This window comes from Podarcis bocagei (assembly GCF_964188305.1).
Source record: "Podarcis bocagei genome assembly, chromosome: 13".
In the NCBI taxonomy this organism is placed as follows: Eukaryota; Metazoa; Chordata; class Lepidosauria; order Squamata; family Lacertidae; genus Podarcis; species Podarcis bocagei.
The window spans coordinates 55,077,413-55,095,746 of NC_138138.1; the positions used below are offsets into that span (position 1 = coordinate 55,077,413).

Sequence of the window (18,334 nt, forward strand, 5' to 3'; positions counted from 1 at the left end):
CCTGGATGTAGAAAATAGAGCCAAGACTTCGCTTTGGACAAAACTACCCAAAGAGCCTTGGAGGACCTTTTGAGAGCGCTTTAAAAAGAAAAAGGTTGGGGGAAAGACTACGTTTCCCAGCATGCTTTGGGACACGCCTGGAAGCGGGAGTCAGTGGGGAGAAACTACATTTCCCAGGGTGCTTAGGAGCTGAGATTCGCTGGCTGTGGGCGCGCCCTCCGCTTGGGCAGGTAAGTTTCAGGTGAGCGGAATGGGGCTTCCTGGATTTCCTCGGCGGAGCAGGTAGCAGCCGGAGGGGGAGAGGGAGGGAAGGGGAGGAGAGGAAAAGAAAAGGAGGAAGGGGGAGAGAGGGAGGAGAAAGGAGGGAGGGGCACCTGCCTTTTACCTGTGCGATGGTCTCCATCGCGCGCCCAGGTGCGCCGGCAGAGCCATTCCCCGCCCTTGCGCGTCCAGATCCGAGATATTTGCAGCGGATTCTGCCCCCCGAGGGCGAGCGCACTCACCTGAGCCGGCCCTCGACTAGCTCCCACCCACCCGCCTACCTACCTACCCACCTGCCTGCCTACCTTTTTGCTGGCAAGCAGCCCAGGAGTGGCACCGCCCGCCAGGACCCTCCTCCTCCTCCACCTGCGTCTCACCAGACGCGGAAAAACACCTTTCCCCTCTCCTCCATCGCTGCCCAAAACGATCCGTGGGAATTGTAGTTTAACCAGGTGCTGCGAATTGTAGTTTTACCCCGGCTACAGTTCCGAGCAGCCTGGATAAAGCGCAGCTCCCGGGCTTCTTTCTTGGCGATGGAATCGAAACGTTTTGCGCGATGTTGGAACAGGGAGGAAGAGGTTCAGTTTGAAGCCGGGCCAGAAAATAGCAAAGAGGTCTACTAGTCAATGCCAATCAGGTATAGAAAAATCGGGAATTGTGGGTAGGAAGGTGGGAATATCTAAATTAATGGTTCTTCTAATCCGAGTTAAAAACAAAAGAGGAATGTAAGTGGGTAAAATTGATGGGCACTGCAGCCAGGCAGGTTATAGCGAGCAATTGGAAAAAATGCAGAAGAGTTAGGGGTGAACCAGTGGAGGAAAAAACTGAATAATATTATAATTTTAGAATATCTAGCTGTGAAGGTACACAGAATGAAAGGGTTTAAGGTCAGTGAGAAAGAGGAGGATCGATTTGAGAAGATATTGAAATTATTTGGGTAGGTTTGAACAATTTGGGGCAATTAAAATGTTAAAAGTTAAATCTTGTGGAGGGAGGAGTGTTAACGTATATAAAATTGTACATATGGTTATTTGAATATGTTATTTTTGATTATGTATACCCAATGTATGGACGCGGGTGGCGCTGTGGGTTAAACCACAGAGCCTAGAACTTGCCGATCAGAAGGTCAGTGGTTCAAATCCCCGCAACAGGGTGAGCTCCCGTTGCTCGGTCCCTGCTCCTGCCAACCTAGCAGTTTGAAAGCACGTCAAAGTGCAAGTAGATAAATAGGTACCGCTCTGGCAGGAAGGTAAGTGGCGTTTCCGTGCGCGGCTCTGGTTCGCCGGAAGCGGCTTAGTCATGCTGGCCACATGACCTGGAAGCTATCTGCAGACAAACACCGGCTCCCTGAGCCAATAAAGCGAGATGAGCGCTGCAACCCCAGAGTCGGTCACTACTGGACCTAATGGTCAGGGGTCCCTTTACCTTTACCTTTACCCAATATATCAGCCGCCTTGGGGAGGTTTCAATGTTTGTGTTTGGTTGTTGGTAAAAAATAAAAATTTTAATCATATTTTTTTAAAAAAACTAGTCTGTGCCAATCAAAGTCAAATGTTGGGATTTTGCCAGCCGTAAATTTATTTCTTAATATTCATCAGAAACAGCCGCCACAGTGAGTCTCCCAGTGAGTCTCCCAGTGAGTAGGGATTGGAACCCGGGTCTCTTCCCCAGGTCCTAGTCCAACGCTCTAACCACCACACAGCACTGCCCACTTTTTGCAGCGTGTGCATGCTTTAAATATACCTAGAATAAGCTGGGGGTCTTTCCACCTCCCCCCCCCCCCCGCCAGTCTCAATGGGAGCCCTGGCTGCAGTAACAGGATCCTACCTCCTTCTCAAGTCATTTTTCTCTTCCAATGAAGGTCGTGAGGAGATCATCCCCCCTCTTTTCTTTCTCTCTCCCTCTCTCTGTTCGTCCTGCTGGAAAGCGGGGGGATGGCATCCCTTTTCAGGGACCCCCCCAACCCCAAGCCGGCCCCTGCCAAGCCTCTCACAGACCTGGATTTCCGTTCTGGGGCACGCATCGAAGAGATCAAGCAGCTCATCCAAGAATACGAGGCCAGGGACCCAGGCGTCCGGGACACCCCGGAACTGCACCGTGCAAAGGATAAGGTTTTCTCCCTGCTGGGTGAGTGGCTGGACCCTGGAAAGGGGGGAAGGTGTTTGGGAGAGGGGGACAGAGGGAGACAGTCAGCCTGGGAAGGGAGCCCATGTAGGAAAACTCTGATCCTAAACTTCTACTGCCTTGCGGGATATCTTTGGGAGAAGAAAAAGCTCAGGGGTAAACCTTACACTAATAATAATCATAATCATAACAATGATAATAATAATAATATATTTATACCCCGCCCGTCTGGCTGGGTTTCTCCACCCACTCTGAACAGCTCCCAGCAGAACATTAATACAGTGGTACCTCGGGTTAAGAACTTAATTCGTTCTGGAGGTCCGTTCTTAACCTGAAACTGTTCTTAACCTGAAGCACCACTTTAGCTAATGGGGCCTCCCGCTTCTCATCCTGAAGCAAAGTTCTTAACCCGAGGTACTATTTCTGGGTTAGCGGAGTCTGTAACCTGAAGCGTCTGTAACCCGAGGCACCACTGTAATAGTAATAAAAAAGGGATAAAACATTAAAAATGTTCTTGATCAAGACTGCCTTCAGATGTCTTCTAAAACTCAGGTAGCTGTTTATTTCCTTGACATCTGATGGGAGGGTGTTCCCACAGGGCGGGCGCCACCACCGAGAAGGCCCTCTGCCTGGTTCCCTGTGATGTCACTTCTCACAGGGAGGGAACCGCCAGAAGGCCCTTGGAGCTGGACCTCAGTGTCCAGGCTGAGTGATGGGGGTGGAGGCGCTCCTTCAGGTACCCTGGGCCTTTGAGGCCGTTTAGGGCTTTCAAGGTGAGCACCAACACTTTGAATTGTGCTCAGAAATGTACTGGGAGCCAATGGAGGTCTTTCATGACCAGTGTTATGTGGTCTCCCAGTCCCCAATCTAGCTGCCGCATTCTGGATTAATTGCAGTTTCTGGGTCACCTTCAAAGGTAGCCCCACGTAGAGTGCATTGCTGTAGTCCAACCAGAGCATGCACCACTCTGGTGAGACAGTCTGCGGGCAGAGAGGGTCTCATCCTGCGTACCCGATGAAGCTGGTAGTAGAGCTGGGATGGTTGGATGAGGCCTCGTACGCCTCCTTCCAGCAACTCTTGCAGCCAGGCTGGTGCCAAACATCTTGCTCTGCTTTCAGCGAGACCGAGAGGAGGGTCTTGAAATTTGGGCAGCCCTGGACACCCCCCCCCCACTGTCTAGACTTGTGCTCCAGGGAAGTCACTTCGGAGCTGCTAACAAAACAGTTTGACTTCACCCCCGGAGGCACACTCCATTGTTGATTTGACTTCCTCCCCAGTGGCGAACTCCATTGTCAGTTTGACTTCACCCCCAGAAGAGCACTCCATTGTCAGTTTGACTCCCCCCCCCTCCCGAGGCACACTCCCTTGCCAGTTTGACTTCACCCCCGGAGGTACACTCCATTGTCTCTCGAGACAGACGGATGCCAATAGCAACAGCTGACCAGACCCTCCTTGGACACTATCCGTGTGGGTCTTTCCAGGCAGAGGGAGAACCATTTGCTCAGGGAGGGCTGGGCAAACCAGTCCCCCAAAATTAGGGGTCAAACAGGGGTCTCAAGTCTCCTGTTTCTTTTTTCCTCCCCCCAGGTCAGGTCCAGAAATCCGAGGGGAAGCTTCCTCCCATCAACCGCTACTTGATCCTGTCTGGCGGAGCCCAGCGGGGCACTATCCATGCCGATCCTGGCACCCTCCGTCCTCTTTCCGCCGGGGGCGACTACGACGCCGACTTCACCCTCCTGGTGCCCGTCCTGAGCGCCGCCGGGGTCCCCGTCACATTGGACATGAAGCAGAGCCCCCCGGGCCACGCGCAGATCAGCCTCCGACCCTTCGGCCCTGAGATGCTGACCCGCTGGGCGGACTGTTGCTCGGGCGACGAGGGCCACCTGTCGGCCGAGCTGGTTTGCGAGTGGCTCTCGCGCTCCTTCCCCGCCGACGCGGACGTGCGGGTCGAGCGGCGCGGCTCCGTCACCTCCCTGATTGTCCGCGTCGGGCTTCGCCGCGTCCTCTACGACATCCTCCCGGTTGTGGCCTTCAAGGGCTGGCCGGAGGTTGCCCAGTCGTGGTTGGCACAAGCCCATTTCTGGGACGGCAAAATGACGGACGAAGAAGCGGCCGGCAGCTTTTACCTCATACCGTCTGCGTCCTTCGGCGCCTGGCGCCTGGCCTTTTCGGCCAGCGAGCTGCACCTCCGCCACATCCTGCCCCCGCCCCTTCTCCGCGCCCTCCGGGCCGCCATGGCCATGCTGGGCTGCGACCTGCGCGAAGGCCTGGGGCCCTACCACCTCTTCACCTTGGCGTTGTGGTCGTGCGAGCGGCTGCCGTCCAGCTACCTTGGCCGGGACGAGAACGCGGCGCACGCCTTGCTGGGCCTCTTGGATGACCTCTCCGCCGGCTTGGCGCACCGGCGCCTCCCCAGCTACTTCCTGCCGCAGTGGAACCTTCTGGAAGGGCTCGCTCGGCCGGCCCTCGAGGGCCTGGCCCGGGAGGTCGCCTGGGTGAGGGCTGACCCGTGCCGGTTCCTCCGACGAGCCGTTGAAGGCGCCAAGGAAGCCAAGCGGTTGGCCAAGGCCTTCAGGGAGCGGGTTGCGTCCCCCGCGGTGCCATGACCCCTTCCACGGAATGGGCACTTTGGCTTCAGGTGGAAAAATGGTGCCAACGAGAGCCGCCTTTGCCCATTGGTGAAGCAATCATGGCTTCGCCCCAATGCAGCCTTTCTCAGCCTGTGGGTCCCCAGAGGTTGTTGGACTACGACTCCCATCATCCCTAGCTAGCAAGGCCAGAACTCAGGGATGATGGGAGTTGTAGTCCACAGGGGACCCACAGGCTGAGAACCGCTGCCCCAAAGGATTCTGGGAGCTGTCCGCTATTAACAGTGCTGAGGTTTGGGAGGGGACCCCCATAGCGCTACAATTGCCAGAGGGGATCATCAAACCGTCTCCCTTCTTTGGGAATCGTAGCTCGGGGGTGGGAATATGGGGGTCTCCAAGTAAATCTTGATAACCCATAACCAGTGCTTTTTTTCTTTAAAAAAATGTTTAGGGGTCCCCTCCTTTTGACTCCAGAAAACCACAATTTTTATCGTTCAAATCGGGGGAGATAAATACAGTAAATGGACAAAAGGCTGCTATCAGACAGCAATGGAACTGGCAGTTCACCGTGCTGGAGAAGAAACTATTTTATTTTTTTAAAAAATAGTTTCTTCTCCCATTAGATTCACAAAATGTTTAGGGGTATGCGTACCCCCAGAAAAAAGCACTGTCTGTAACAAATTTCAGCTCCCAGAATTCCCCAAACCACGGCAGTTTCAATGTGGCCAAAGAGAAGTTCCCGAATTCTCTTTCCATGGCCTAATTGCACCATATCTTTAATACAGGATCATACCTCTTTAAACAGCCATGGCTCCCCCGCCGAAGAATCCCGGGAACTATAGTTTGCTAAATTTTCTGAGTGTTGTCTGAAGATTCCTCCCTAATTCCTCTCGGATGTTTAACAATCAATACCTCTTCCGGGGGAACTCTGGGACTTATAGCTCTGTGACGGGAATACAGGGGTCTCCTCACAACTCTCAGCGCCCTTAACAAACTACAACTCCCAAGATTCTTGTCGGAGGTGGGCGGAGCCAGGACAGTTAAGGTGGTATAAGAGAACTTGGAAGACAACGGCACAGATGGGGCCCTAAACGAAACTGGGCGGCTGAATTATCACAACCTCTCCTGCCCACCTTTTCCCCACATCTGTGGGGTCCTGAACTACAACTCCCACACCCTCCCAGCCCTGGCAAGCGCGCCCAGCGGTCAGATATGACGGGAGCCGTATGCCTGGTGTGTTACAGGTCCCCCAGATTAAGAGGAAGGGTGCAAACCATTGCAATGGGGGGCAGGAAAGGGGGACGCAAATCTAATGGGGCAGAGCCATAGGATCAGGGAGACGGGACTTTGCACCCCACAAACTTAAATTGTGCCTTAAACCGATGTCAAAAACCGATGCAATGCGCCTGGGGCGCTCCTCTTGCTTTTGGGTATGCAACTTCAGGCTGCTGTTCTACCGGTGTAGCGTCTTGCCAAAGAGAGAGGCCACAGGGCGACTCAGTGGGGCTGTCTAAAAAAAATTTAGACAGATTTTTAGATGGATTTCTTATATGGGATGGAGGGGGACGCTGCCATTCGACTTGTTACGGTAAAATCTGGGTGCGTGATTGCACTGCCACCCAGCTCGTCGGACAGAGTCCGCGGGTCCTTGCGGAGAAGAAAGGAGCTCAGCCGGACACAGGAGCAAATACGAAGATCCGAGTTTATTGCGCAACAGGTTCAAAATGGCATTGAACCCCGAGAATGGGGTGACATAGACTTTTAAAAGTTCCCTCCATGACCCAGAATACAGTGCAGGAAACGTCATGAATACATTATGGGAAGGTCGGGTTTCGTGAATTACATCATAAATATATTTCACACGTCACGAATAGATTAAGGAAAGGTGGGATTACATTCATTAACATTTGAGAGGAGGGAGGGGGAAATAAGCAGAGCGGGAAATATACATAGATACACATTTATTGAGTACCGGTGGTGGCAAGACAATGGGTCAGAGATATGCATCGTCTGCCACCTAATATTGCCTAGAGGAAAGGTTTGGCGAAACGATCTGACAGGATTAAGAAGTTCCTGCGTACGTGACCTGCCGCTTCGGGGATTATGGAAGTAGGGATAGCATCATGGAGTCCAAGGGGAACTGAGTTGAATGACACCGAAAGCAAAGAAATCGGAGTTACGGTTGATTTTATATCAATTTCTAAAGATTTCTATGATTTCTAACCCATTCTGTACTATAGAGTAAAGCAGAAACAGAATGGATACATTGTAACAAGATTTTTACAAGCGGAAACAGAATGGATACATTGTAACAGGATTTTGACAGTTTTTCGAGGTCCCTGGTTTCGGATCCATTGTTCTCGCAGTGGGGGGCCGTCAGCAGCTTGTCAGGGGTGAAATGAGGCGTGCAGTAGCTCCCTGAGCTAGCTTCTGCAGGACGAATGCATGGCTGTGATTGGCTAAAGTGCGGCCATAGGAATAAGCGGGGATACAGGAACACCCGGTCTACTCGTTCTAAGTATGGAGCGCAAATAGGCATAGAAAGAGATAGGGGAATATATACACGTCTTTTGAGCTTATTTCGCTCGTGGAAGAGAGAGAGAAAAAGGGGGTCTGGGAAAAGTGTGGTGCTTACGTAACGGTGAGGGGGCTGAGGGTGAGTGTACGGTGGGCACCCTCGAGGTCATCGCCTCGGACGTTCGAAGGGAAGGGGGGGAAGGAGGCACCGTCCCGTCCCGTCCGTATCAGACTGTTGACGCCCCCAACCTCTGCCTAAGCACTAAAAAACATAACAAATCAACTCCCGTTTCTTTGGGGTTGGGTAAAGCCTTGGGTCAGAGACCCAAACCGTCGAGGATTTCCATCAAACAGCCTCCCTGCCCCACAACCTGGCGACCTCTGGGTGTGCTTTGGACTACAATTCCCATCAGCCTCCGCTGGCGCAGGAGGATGGGGCTGGTGGCTAATGGGAACCGTAGTCCAAAATGCGATTGCCGCAGGGATAGCGACGTGGTGCGTGGGCTTGCACCCGCCTTGACCAGCATGCCCAGCGGTCAGGGACTATGAGAGTTATAGGGCAGCCCTAGCCAGCCAGGCGCAAATTGATTTGCTTTGGACTACAATTCCCATCAGCCTCCACTGGCGCAGGAGGCTGGTGCTGGTGGCTTATGGGAACTGTAGTCCAAAACAAATTGATTTGCACCCGGCTGGCCAAGGCTGCCCTATAACTCTCATAATCGCTGACCATTGGGCATGCTGGTCAAGGCGGGTGCGAGTTAGGAGCTCAGGAACCACGTCGCTATCCTTGCGGAAATTGCATTTTTGGAGAAGGGTCGTTTGCAGGCGGCCAATTTATTAGTTATGTTTACTAACTCCAGGGAATCTACTCTTGAGTAAAACAACCGAACAACCCTGTTTAACTGAATGCCAAACACGGGTATTCATAGGCCAAACTTTTCGGTCAGATTTGGTGCCGACATCTTGAAATCGTGGATCTAAAATCGATATCGAAGGACGATAATGAGATTTTTTGTAAAAAGTGGAATGTGCTTCATAGGCCTTGGGAGAAATTGTGTCTTATATTCGGCAGCGATCTTTGTACGCGAGGTGAATAATATGCAATAAAGGACGACTAACGTTGCCATTTGAGCAGGGCAAAATGCTGGTCTGTGTCGGGTAGAAATGGCTGTATCAGCTTCCGCCCACCTGTTTGGCACTACAATTCCCACCATCTGCACCCAGCCAGATGGGAGTTGTAGACCTGTAGCCTTATTAGACTTTACCGATTGGTTGGGTGAGCGTTGCTTCCGGATGGGAGGAAGGAAGTAAAATGACACCGAGGTTTGGTTCAGAGAAAGAGTTTATTCTGCTCTCCGGATAGCAGAAGGCACTTGCGTGGTCAGTTCACAGCAAGAGCACTTAAAGAGCGGTTACACACAGATTATATACCCTTTCTGGTCCCCTTGCCCCCTCCCCAGGAATCCAGCCACGTCAGCTTATACAGTGGTGACCCGCAAGACGAATGCCTCGCAAGACGGAAAACTCGCTAGACGAAAGAGTTTTCCGTTTTGGAGGTGCTTCACAAAACGAATTTCCTATGGGCTTGCTTCGCAAGACGACAATGTCTTGCGAGTTCCTGCTGGCTTTTTTTCCTCCCCCCCCCCCTTTTCTAAGCCGCTAATCCGCTTATCAGCTGATCCGATCAGCAGATAAGCCACTAAAAGCCGCTAAAAGCCGCTAATCCGCTAATCCTTCAATGGGCTTGCTTCGCAAGATGAAAAAACCGCTAGACGAAGAGAATAACAGAACGGATTCTTTTCGTCTTGCGAGGCACCACTGTACACGTAAGTTGACATCCATGACCATAAACAGATGTTCCTGCTCCGGTACTCTTGACCATAAAGGGGTGTTCCTGTTCCTGTATTCCTTATCTTGGGGTAAGAAGGTCACCAACTCTAAGAGCACTCCTGGCGTCGTTCTCGGGGGGCTGACAAGGTCTGTGCGTCAGTGTGGTCAGGATGTAAGATAAGACCCAGCTGTGCCATCCCTGCTCCACTTTGGAACTGACAAGGCCATTCATTAGACGTCACGGACTGATAAAGGAGAGATCTCTGTTTATACAGCTGGGTTCCTGTTATACATTTGCTCAAGAGCTCAAGTTAATGGTTTTTAGCTAATGCACCCTTGGAGAAGGAAAAATGGGGATTTGGGGGCCCGTTTCAGACTGACTGCACAGTCAGATTTTGGGGTTTGGGAAACCCATTCCTTCGGACCCAAACAGTTGGAGGACTCCAGGTTGAGTTCCTTTTTTATTTTTATTTTTGGACAACCAAGTCTTCAATATACACAGAGGCGTTTGAACTTTCTGCTCTTCACCCTACCGGATCCTTGATTTACAAAAGAGGGGTTGCCAACTGACCGTGGCTATGACTGCTCCTGTGCTTTCGGCAGCAGTCCAATGGGGAGATACGAGCAGCTAATGTTTTCTCTGGATGAGGAACAGGGCGTGATTGCTGGGCTAACCTGTGCGGATCCCACTGCGCTTTGCAGGCACAGTAACAGATGCTAACTGGAAAGTTGGCCACCCTGAGCCAAAAAACCCCTGCTCCTCTCTCTCCTCCGGGTCATTCCACGCCAAATCACCTGTTGCCGTGTGCTTTGTTTTTTAATTAAATAATCAATAAAACTTAATTTTTAAAATATATCAGATGACATTGTAACCTAAGAGGGTACAATTTAACTATTCTCACGAATGTGTATGTCAGGGGTTCAGGAGCAGAGGCAAGGGCAAGGGAGGAAACAGAGAGCGAGGGGGAGGAGGCAGAAGAAAAGATGAGTGATGACGACGACCCGAGATCTCCGAGTCTTTCCAGTGAATCAGAAGATTCACAGAAAGGAGCACCAGTGGCCAGAGCAAGGGGGGAGCCTAGGGGGACACCCCAGGAAGATAGAGCCAGAGGGGACTCCGAGGAGAGCAGTTGGAGATCGGGACCAGCGTCACCGCTAGGGAGCAGGGAGGAGGAAGGGAGCCAGAGATCAAGCGCTGGCAGCTCGCAACAGGGGGTAGGGCACGAGTCAGGAGTGGCCACACCTCCATCGGGGAGCGAAGAAACGGTCAGACGGAAAGTGGAAGGTTGGGCGTGCGCGCCAAGTTCAAATGCACAGGAAAGTGACACAGTAGGCAGCCAGGAAAGGGAGCCAGGTCCTAAAGCCCGGCGCAAGGAGACAGGGAGTTCCGGGGGGTCGGCGTCAGAAGAATCCAGGAAGGAAGAGACCCCGGGGGGCAGAGGGACCCAGAGGAGAGCAGTCAGGCGGAAAAGGTGGAGCAGGGCTAGGATATTAAGTTGGTGCACAAGGGGCGGAGACTCAGACGGAGCTTCGCCGATCTAGCCATTAGACGTAGAGTTGCACGCAGCAGCTTGGGAATGGAAACTGTAACTCAATAAAGACTTTTACTTAATGACCGCTGGCTAGCGTGATCCTCTGTGAGCTAGGATCTTGAAGCAGCTCTGACAGTGTATTTCAGGCTCAGTGAGACCTTAAACCTGTACAAATAATATTTTTTTTTTGGTGAAAAATGTACATCAAAATCAATTTGTTTTATAACCACAAAAAACACCCTCCTTATTTTTAAAACATAACAAGTACGTGGTTAGCCCATTCTACAAAAAAATACTATGATACATGTGATAGTTGTGGTTTGCGCTCTATGGCTTATTGAACCTAACGGGAATAAAATGACAAAAATTCACTTTGAATGGCCGGTGACCCTTTTCTGCGGCACTTAATACCATTTGTATACCTTATTTTGAAAGAGACCACAATTTGCTTTATTTTGATACCCAAATAAGCCCAAATGGTTGAAAAATAAGCCCCCCCCCCCCAAAAAAAGAAACTGACGCAGAAATTGGAGTTAGCCTAAATTGCCCCAAAATCAGAATTTTTAAAAAATTCTCCTGCACCCGATTTTGGACCAAAAAATCTAAAAAAAAAAAAATTGAGGTTATCTCATCTGCACATAATTTTTTTTTGAAGAAAATCTGAGTTGTGAGAGTATGGCCCAGTATTAAAATCAGGTGATTTGGCGTGGAATGACCCCCTCCACATTTTCGCCTCCAGGTAACTGAAAACGGCTGCATGCACACACTGCAACCCCCTAGGGCAGATTTTCTCCAATCTTGTCCCCTCCAAATGTCCTGGCATGCTGGCAGGCGCTCATGGGAGTTGTAGTCCAGAGCCCAGTTCCATGCTGCAGAAAGCAGCCCTTAGCATCCAATGAGGGTTTGCTGGTGTGTTTTCTAGGCTTGCCTGCAGAGGGCGCCAGAGGATTGCTTTTATAAACCTATTTTTTTTCAACCAGCCTTGTGACAAATCAAATTATTCTTGCAAGGAGGGCAGTGGTGGAGAGGAGATAAGAGCTGCCTGATAATAATAATTAATAATTAATATTAATATTAATAATAATAATAATAATAATAATAATAATAATAATAATAATAAATAAATAAATAAATAATAAATAATAATAATAATAATAATTTTATTTATACCCCGGCCATGTTGTTGTTGTTGTTGTTGTTGTTGTTGTTGTTGTTGTTTAGTCGTTTAGTCGTGTCCGCCTCTTCGTGACCCCCTGGACCAGAGCACGCCAGGCTCTCCTGTCTTCCACTGCCTCCCACAGTTCGGTCAAACTCATGCTGGTAGCTTCGAGAACACTGTCCCACCATCTCGTCCTCCGTCGTCCCCTTCTCCTTGTGCCCTCCATCTTTCCCAACATCAGGGTCTTTTCCAGGGAGTCTTCTCTTCTCATGAGGGGGCCAAAGTCTTGGCGCCTCAGCTTCAGGATCTGTCCTTCCAGTGAGCACTCAGGGCTGATTTCCTTCAGGTTGGATCTTCTTGCAGTCCATGGGACTCTCCAGAGTCTCCTCCAGCACCAGAATTCAAAAGCATCCATTCTTCGGCCATAAGCCTTCTTTATGGTCCAGCTCTCACCTCCATACATCACTATAGTGGTACCTTGGGTTAAAGACTTAATTCGTTCCGGAGGTCCGTACTTAACCTGAAACTGTTCTTAACCTGAAGCACCACTTTAGCTAATGGGGCCTCCTGCTGCTGCCGCACCGCCGGAGCATGATTTCTGCTCTTATCCTGAAGCAAAGTTCTTAACCCGAGGTACTATTTCTGGGTTAGCGGAGTGTGTAACCTGAAGCGTATGTAACCTGAAGCGTATGTAACCTGAGGTACTGGGAAAACCACAGCTTTAAATGCCGACAATTGGGAAACACTGGCCTGCGAGCGCTCCAGTTGGAGAACAGCCTTGACCAAAGGTGTCATGGGCTTTGAAGACACTCGAACTCAGGACGCAAGGGAGAAACGCGCTAGGAGGAAGGCACGCTTGGAAAATCCACACCGTGATGGATTCCCGCCCGGAAACCAATGTCCCCACTGTGGAAGGACGTGTGGGTCCAGAATTGGCCTCCACAGTCACTTACGGACTCACTGTTAAAACCGTGTTTATGGAAGACAATCTTACTCGGCTACAAGGGATCGCTGAAGAAGATTGTTTGGCTCTTGAGCTGCTCATTTCAAATCTAGCCCGTCTGGCGGAACCAGAATGAAACTTTCTAAGCCTTCAGAGGCTTACGATGAGGCAGGTGCAGAGCTGTGAGTTTTGGAAGCTGCCGGGAGCCTGCCTGGATTATGAAAATGCAATCCTCTGTCAGAAAGTCCTTCCTTTCCAAAATGGGAAGTGGGGTGGGCAGGAAAGAGCAAAGCCCTATTTGCATATGCAAATGGGGAAATCCTGCAAACAGGGTCTCTTTCCCTATCAAAGGAAGCAGGTTGGAGCAAAAATCTCAGGGCTTTAATCTCATCCCTGCGCATCCACCTCGAAAAATGATTCCCAACGGGGCACCCAGAGGTCAAGCAAGGATCTGTTTGCGGGCTGTTATAAACAAAAATCTGTCCTGGTTTCCCTATGGGGAACACAAGAGCCCTCATAGAGTCCTTTGCAGGTTCTCCATCGGTCGGAGAAAATAGCAGAGGCCAACCAGAGAATATTGAGAGGCAAAGCAGCTCGTAAGCCTGATCTTTATTGATCTCTTGCAACAGGGTTTCCCCCCTTCACACGCAGGAAAGGAGGAGGACCTCGAACAATGGCGCACAAGGCCTTATAAAGAAGAAGAAGAAGAGTTTGGATTTGATATCCCGCCTTTCACTCCCTTTAAGGAGTCTCAAAGCGGCTAACATTCTCCTTTCCCTTCCTCCCCCACAACAAACACTCTGTGAGGTGAGTGGGGCTGAGAGACTTCAGAGAAGTGTGACTGGCCCAAGGTCACCCAGCAGCTGCAGGTGGAGGAGCGGAGACGCGAACCCGGTTTCCCAGATTAGGAGACTACCGCTCTTAACCACTACACCAAGACTTTTGAAATTGCCACCCTGTAGATCAAGACCACCCCCAGATACATCATACCTACATCACAGAAGGGGTGGTCTACAGCAGAAATCTGAGTGCGTTGTTTACCTCCTGTCTGGCAGGTTACCTGTTAATGCTTACTTGATTGGATACCCTGGGGAGCCTGGCCAGTCTTTGGTAATGATAAGTACTTAGTTCCTGAGCCAGGTCACAGGCTCACACCCTATTCAAACACAGACATACCCTCAAGACAGGATTTGTGAATGAAAAGACAAGGGGGAGGCTTTTCCACTTTGACCTGGCAGAGGAAACACCTGTTCAGCCAGGGAGTCAAAATGGCTCCATGGCTGCTCTCCTGTGCAGCTTCAGACATGTGGCCTATATATCTATGTAGATGTTTTTGCCTGGTACATTTATGAATCTTTATTATACACATAATGGGATGTGGGTGGCGCTGTGGATTAAACCACAGAGCCTAGGACGATCGGAAGGTTGGTGGTTCGAATCCCCGCGACAGGGTGAGCTCCCGTTGCTCGGTCCCTGCTCCTGCCAACCTAGCAGTTCAAGAGCACGTCAATGTGCAAGTAGATAAATAGGTCCCGCTCCGGCGTATTATATGTATTATATACATAAGACCTTAATTTATTTATTTCAGGGCGCAGTTTGTCCCTCCCCAGGGGAGAATCTGCTGCAGGCGAAAATTCCCCCTCCTGCAAAGTCTTGCCTCTGCCCGCCCTCCCCGGCTGCAAAACGTGGGTGAGAGAGGGGGGGAGTTGTAGGCCCTGCCTCGCTCGCCCTTCTGGCCTTGCCTCCGTCTTCCGGGCGACTCTCAAATCCCTCATGTCAGCGCTAATCTTTAAAGCCCCCTTTCTGGCACCCTTCCCGAAAAAGAGAGAGAGTTTTGACCCTGGGAGGCCGATGGAAATCCGGGCGAGCCGAGATGTCCTGGCTTTCGGAAGAGGGAAAAGTGGGAAATTAAAACACAACAACCAATTGCAGCTTAACGGAGCTGGTTATGAAATTGACTTGGGCCAGACAGATGGTGGGGGTGGCAAAGGGAGCCCTTATTAAGCATCGCCAGGAAAAAGAGGACACAAGATTTGCATGTGCTGATGGCTTTAGCTGTTTGTTTCTCGCTAGGATTTAAGAACAGAGCCAGCCGGATCAGGCCAAAGAGTCCTGCATTCTGTTTTCACAGGGGCCAACCGGATTCCACCCCCCCCCCATGGGAAACCTGCAAGCACGGAGCCCTCTCCCCTCCTGTGGCTTCAGGTGACTGGTATCCAGTGTTGTTTTTGTATTTGAGGTTGAATCCTGACAAGACAGAAGTACAGGAGGCGGGCGGGTGTGGAGGACTCCCTGGTCCTGAATGGGGCAACTGTGCCCCCGAAGGACCAGGTGCGCAGCCTGGGAGTCATTCTGGACTCACCGCTGTCCATGGAGGCGCAGGTCAGTTCTGTGTCCAGGGCGGCTGTCTACCAGCTCCATCTGGTACGCAGGATGAGACCCTCCCTGCCCGCAGACTGTCTCTCCAGAGTGGTGCATGCTCTGGTTATCTCCCGCTTGGACTACTGCAATGCGCTCTACGTGGGGCTACCTTTGAAGGAGACTCGGAAACTACAACTAATCCAGAATGCGGCAGCTAGACTGGTGACTGGGAGCGGCCGCCGAGACCACATAACACCGGTCCTGAGAGATCTGCATTGGCTCCCAGTACGTTTCTGAGCACAATTCAAAGTGTAGGTGTTGACTTTTAAAGCCCTAAATGGCCTCAAAGGCCCAGTAGACCTGAAGGAGCGTCTCCACCCCCATCGTTCTGCCCGGACATTGAGGTCCAGCTCCGAGGGCCTTCTGGCGGTTCCCTCCCTGTGAGAAGCAAAGCTACAGGGAACAACAGCAACAACCTATTATTTATACCCCTCCCGTCTGGCTGGGTTTTACGGATCAATGGCCTCATTAGATAGTAAAATTCATGTTAAATTGCTGTTTTAAGGGTTTTTAAATGTCTAGAGCGGATTAATCCATTTTGCATTACTTTCTACGGAAAAGCGTGCCTTGGTTTTGGAACGCTTTGGTTTTGGAACGGATTAAGTTTGAGAACCAAGGTACCACTGTATATTACATCACTATATATGCACTCTACAATTCCACGCATGCTTGCCTAGTATCTAGGTACACAACTGTTATTATCTAAATACCTTCATGGTTTATTTATAAACTCCTATGCTTTTTATAAATATGTTCCAAATATTGTTCTACTTGTCCATACAAAGTCTGTGTCTGTAAGCAATCCATTCACAAATCGCAAGTCTTGTCATATATCCATTGACTAACAGGTGTCTCCTTCCAGTGCATCGATATCAGTCTTTCAACATGAAAAATCCATTTACAGTGTCCAATTGTCAAATTCTATATAGAAGGCACATAATTCAAAAGAATATTTTCCTTTGAAAATTTAACTTTTTTTCTGCACAGCCATGTTTATACAATCCAATACTTTCTCCTAAAACTTAGTAAGCCTAGGACACTGTAATAAACACGTGTTTCAGATAAGCATTATCCTTATTCCTGTCTCCAACCGCCTGCATTGCAGCGCACTCCTTTCCTACATAAATGTAAGAGTCCAATAATTCCAAATAACATTTTCTGTTGTATATCCTAGTTTAAGATCCATAGGCGCCTTTGCTTCAGAAGTTAAAATGCCAAACAATTAAAGTCCATACGAGGGACACGGCTCGCCGCAAAGCACCCTGGGACCCGTAGTTTTGTTAAGGGCGCCGGGACTTCAAGCTCGGTGCAGGGGGAACAATTCCCAGGATTTTCAGAAGCAAGTTGCTCGCTTTTAAACTGCACGATGGCGCGATTGGCGCTTGCAGAGAAATTCCCCTTCCAAGAACTCGCCTAATCTCATTTGCCAACGCTACTTAAGCCGGTGACCAGCCACGCAGCTCTCTAATTAATTAATAAGCCAATTAGCGGCGTGATTAAGAGCTTCCTTTTGACCGCCCTGTCCGTCAAGTGCGGCGGGTGATGCCTGAGTTTTAGCGTGACGGAAGAGCGTCTTTCTCCCCACCCCAACCCCCCAAATCAATCGAGGTGGCAGAAGGATGATCAGAGAGCCTTAAATTCTGAGCAAATTCGGACGTGGTCTAGAATAACAAGGGATTTATTCGGGGCCTGCCCTGGAATAATGAATATTAGGCCTCGCTTTGACATCATCGCCAGCAAGGGGAAGCAGCTTAATAGAGAAATGCGGAGAGGTTAACCTCCACCTGCCCTCCTCCCCCCCCAAAAATTAGCTGCATCATAAGGGGGCGGGGGAGAGAGAGGGAAGCCACAAGATCAAAGACACTGGCCGCTTGAAATTTATTGCATCTCTTTCCCGCGTTTGGCAAGTCCCTGATTCAGCAACCGCTGCAGAAAATAAATATTAGAGCTGGGAATCGGAATTAATGAAGGGCAGGCTGGGAAAAGCGATTCCCAAAGCTGTCCTCCCTTTACACACACACCTAGGGATGTGAAAATCCAATTTTCCTTTTCCCAGTCTCCCCCAAGTTCAGGAAACAGCCACGATCCAAAGGAAGGGACTTTTTTTCATTTGGAGGAAAGGGGAGGAAGAAGAGGCGACGCGATCCGGGTTGACGAAATCGCGCCGCCTGGCATTGAAGAAGCGTTCCTCCATCTCCCGTAACAACAGAACGTGGGGATACGCAAAGGAACCAGACGCCGGAAGGTTCGGAAGCCAGAAAAGGAATTTCTCTGCTGTGCGGCGCAGGGTTCAACGGCGGAACTCCCTGCCACATGAGGCAGTGATGGCCACTCACCTGGATGGCTTTGAAAGAGGATTGGGCAAATTCATGGAGGAGGAGCTGACCCAGAAACTCCAGCGAGTGCAGAATGCTGCGGCGAGGCTCCTTACGGGGTCCTTGCCGCGGAATCACATTCATCCAGTGCTTTACCAACTGCACTGGCTCCCGGTGGAGTACAGGGTCAGGATTAAGGTGCTGGTTTTGACCTTTAAAGCCCTATACGACCTAGGACCCTTGTACCTACGGGTCCGCCTCTCCTGGTACGCCCTGTGGCAGTGGCGTAGCGTGGGTTGTCAGCACCCGGGGCAAGGCAAGTAATATGCGCCCCCTAAACCGTGGATTTGCACCCCCTAACCTGTGGATTTGCGCCCCCTAACCCTAACCCCCAGATGTTGCGCCCGGTGCGGCCGACCCCCCCTGCACCCCCCACGCTACGCCACTGCCCTGCGGAGAGGTCCACAAATGACAACACCTTGGAGGTCCCAGGCTGCAAGGTGGTTAGATTGGTCTCAACTAGGGCCAGGGCCTTTTCAGTACTGGCCCCGACTTGGTGGAACGCTCTGTCCCAAGAGACCCGGGCCCTGCGGGACTTGACATCTTTCTGCAGGGCCTGCAAGTCAAAGTTGTTCTGCCTGGCC

At 50.7% G+C, this 18,334-nt stretch overlaps 2 protein-coding genes across 4 annotated transcripts in view; one reads left to right on the forward strand and one right to left on the reverse strand.

The window, feature by feature from the left end:
* The window catches only part of LOC308572249 (thialysine N-epsilon-acetyltransferase-like), a 185,096-nt gene that overhangs the window by 62,348 nt on the left and 104,414 nt on the right, over positions 1 to 18,334 (reverse strand). The window lies entirely within an intron of this gene.
* TMEM102 (transmembrane protein 102) lies at positions 197 to 6,555 on the forward strand. 3 transcript variants are annotated; one of them, XM_081168006.1, is made up of 3 exons: positions 197 to 230; positions 2,123 to 2,388; positions 3,973 to 6,555. In XM_081168006.1, exons 2-3 carry the CDS (start codon positions 2,196 to 2,198, stop codon positions 4,989 to 4,991), a joined length of 1,212 nt encoding a protein of 403 aa, XP_081024132.1. In that variant the 5' UTR covers positions 197 to 230; positions 2,123 to 2,195; the 3' UTR covers positions 4,992 to 6,555. The 3 variants fall into 3 exon arrangements, with proteins under 3 accessions (XP_081024132.1, XP_081024131.1, XP_081024130.1); XM_081168005.1 differs by lacking the exon at positions 197 to 230 and adding an exon at positions 240 to 282; XM_081168004.1 differs by lacking the exon at positions 197 to 230 and adding an exon at positions 905 to 1,198.

Excerpts from the sequence above, each read along its gene's own strand:
- TMEM102 (XM_081168006.1), top strand. The coding sequence starts at position 2,196 with ATGGCATCCCTTTTCAGGGACCCCCCCAACCCCAAGCCGGCCCCTGCC. Across the intron at positions 2,389-3,972 it reads TAAGGTTTTCTCCCTGCTGG|GTCAGGTCCAGAAATCCGAG; the intron begins GTGAGTGGCTGG and ends TCCTCCCCCCAG.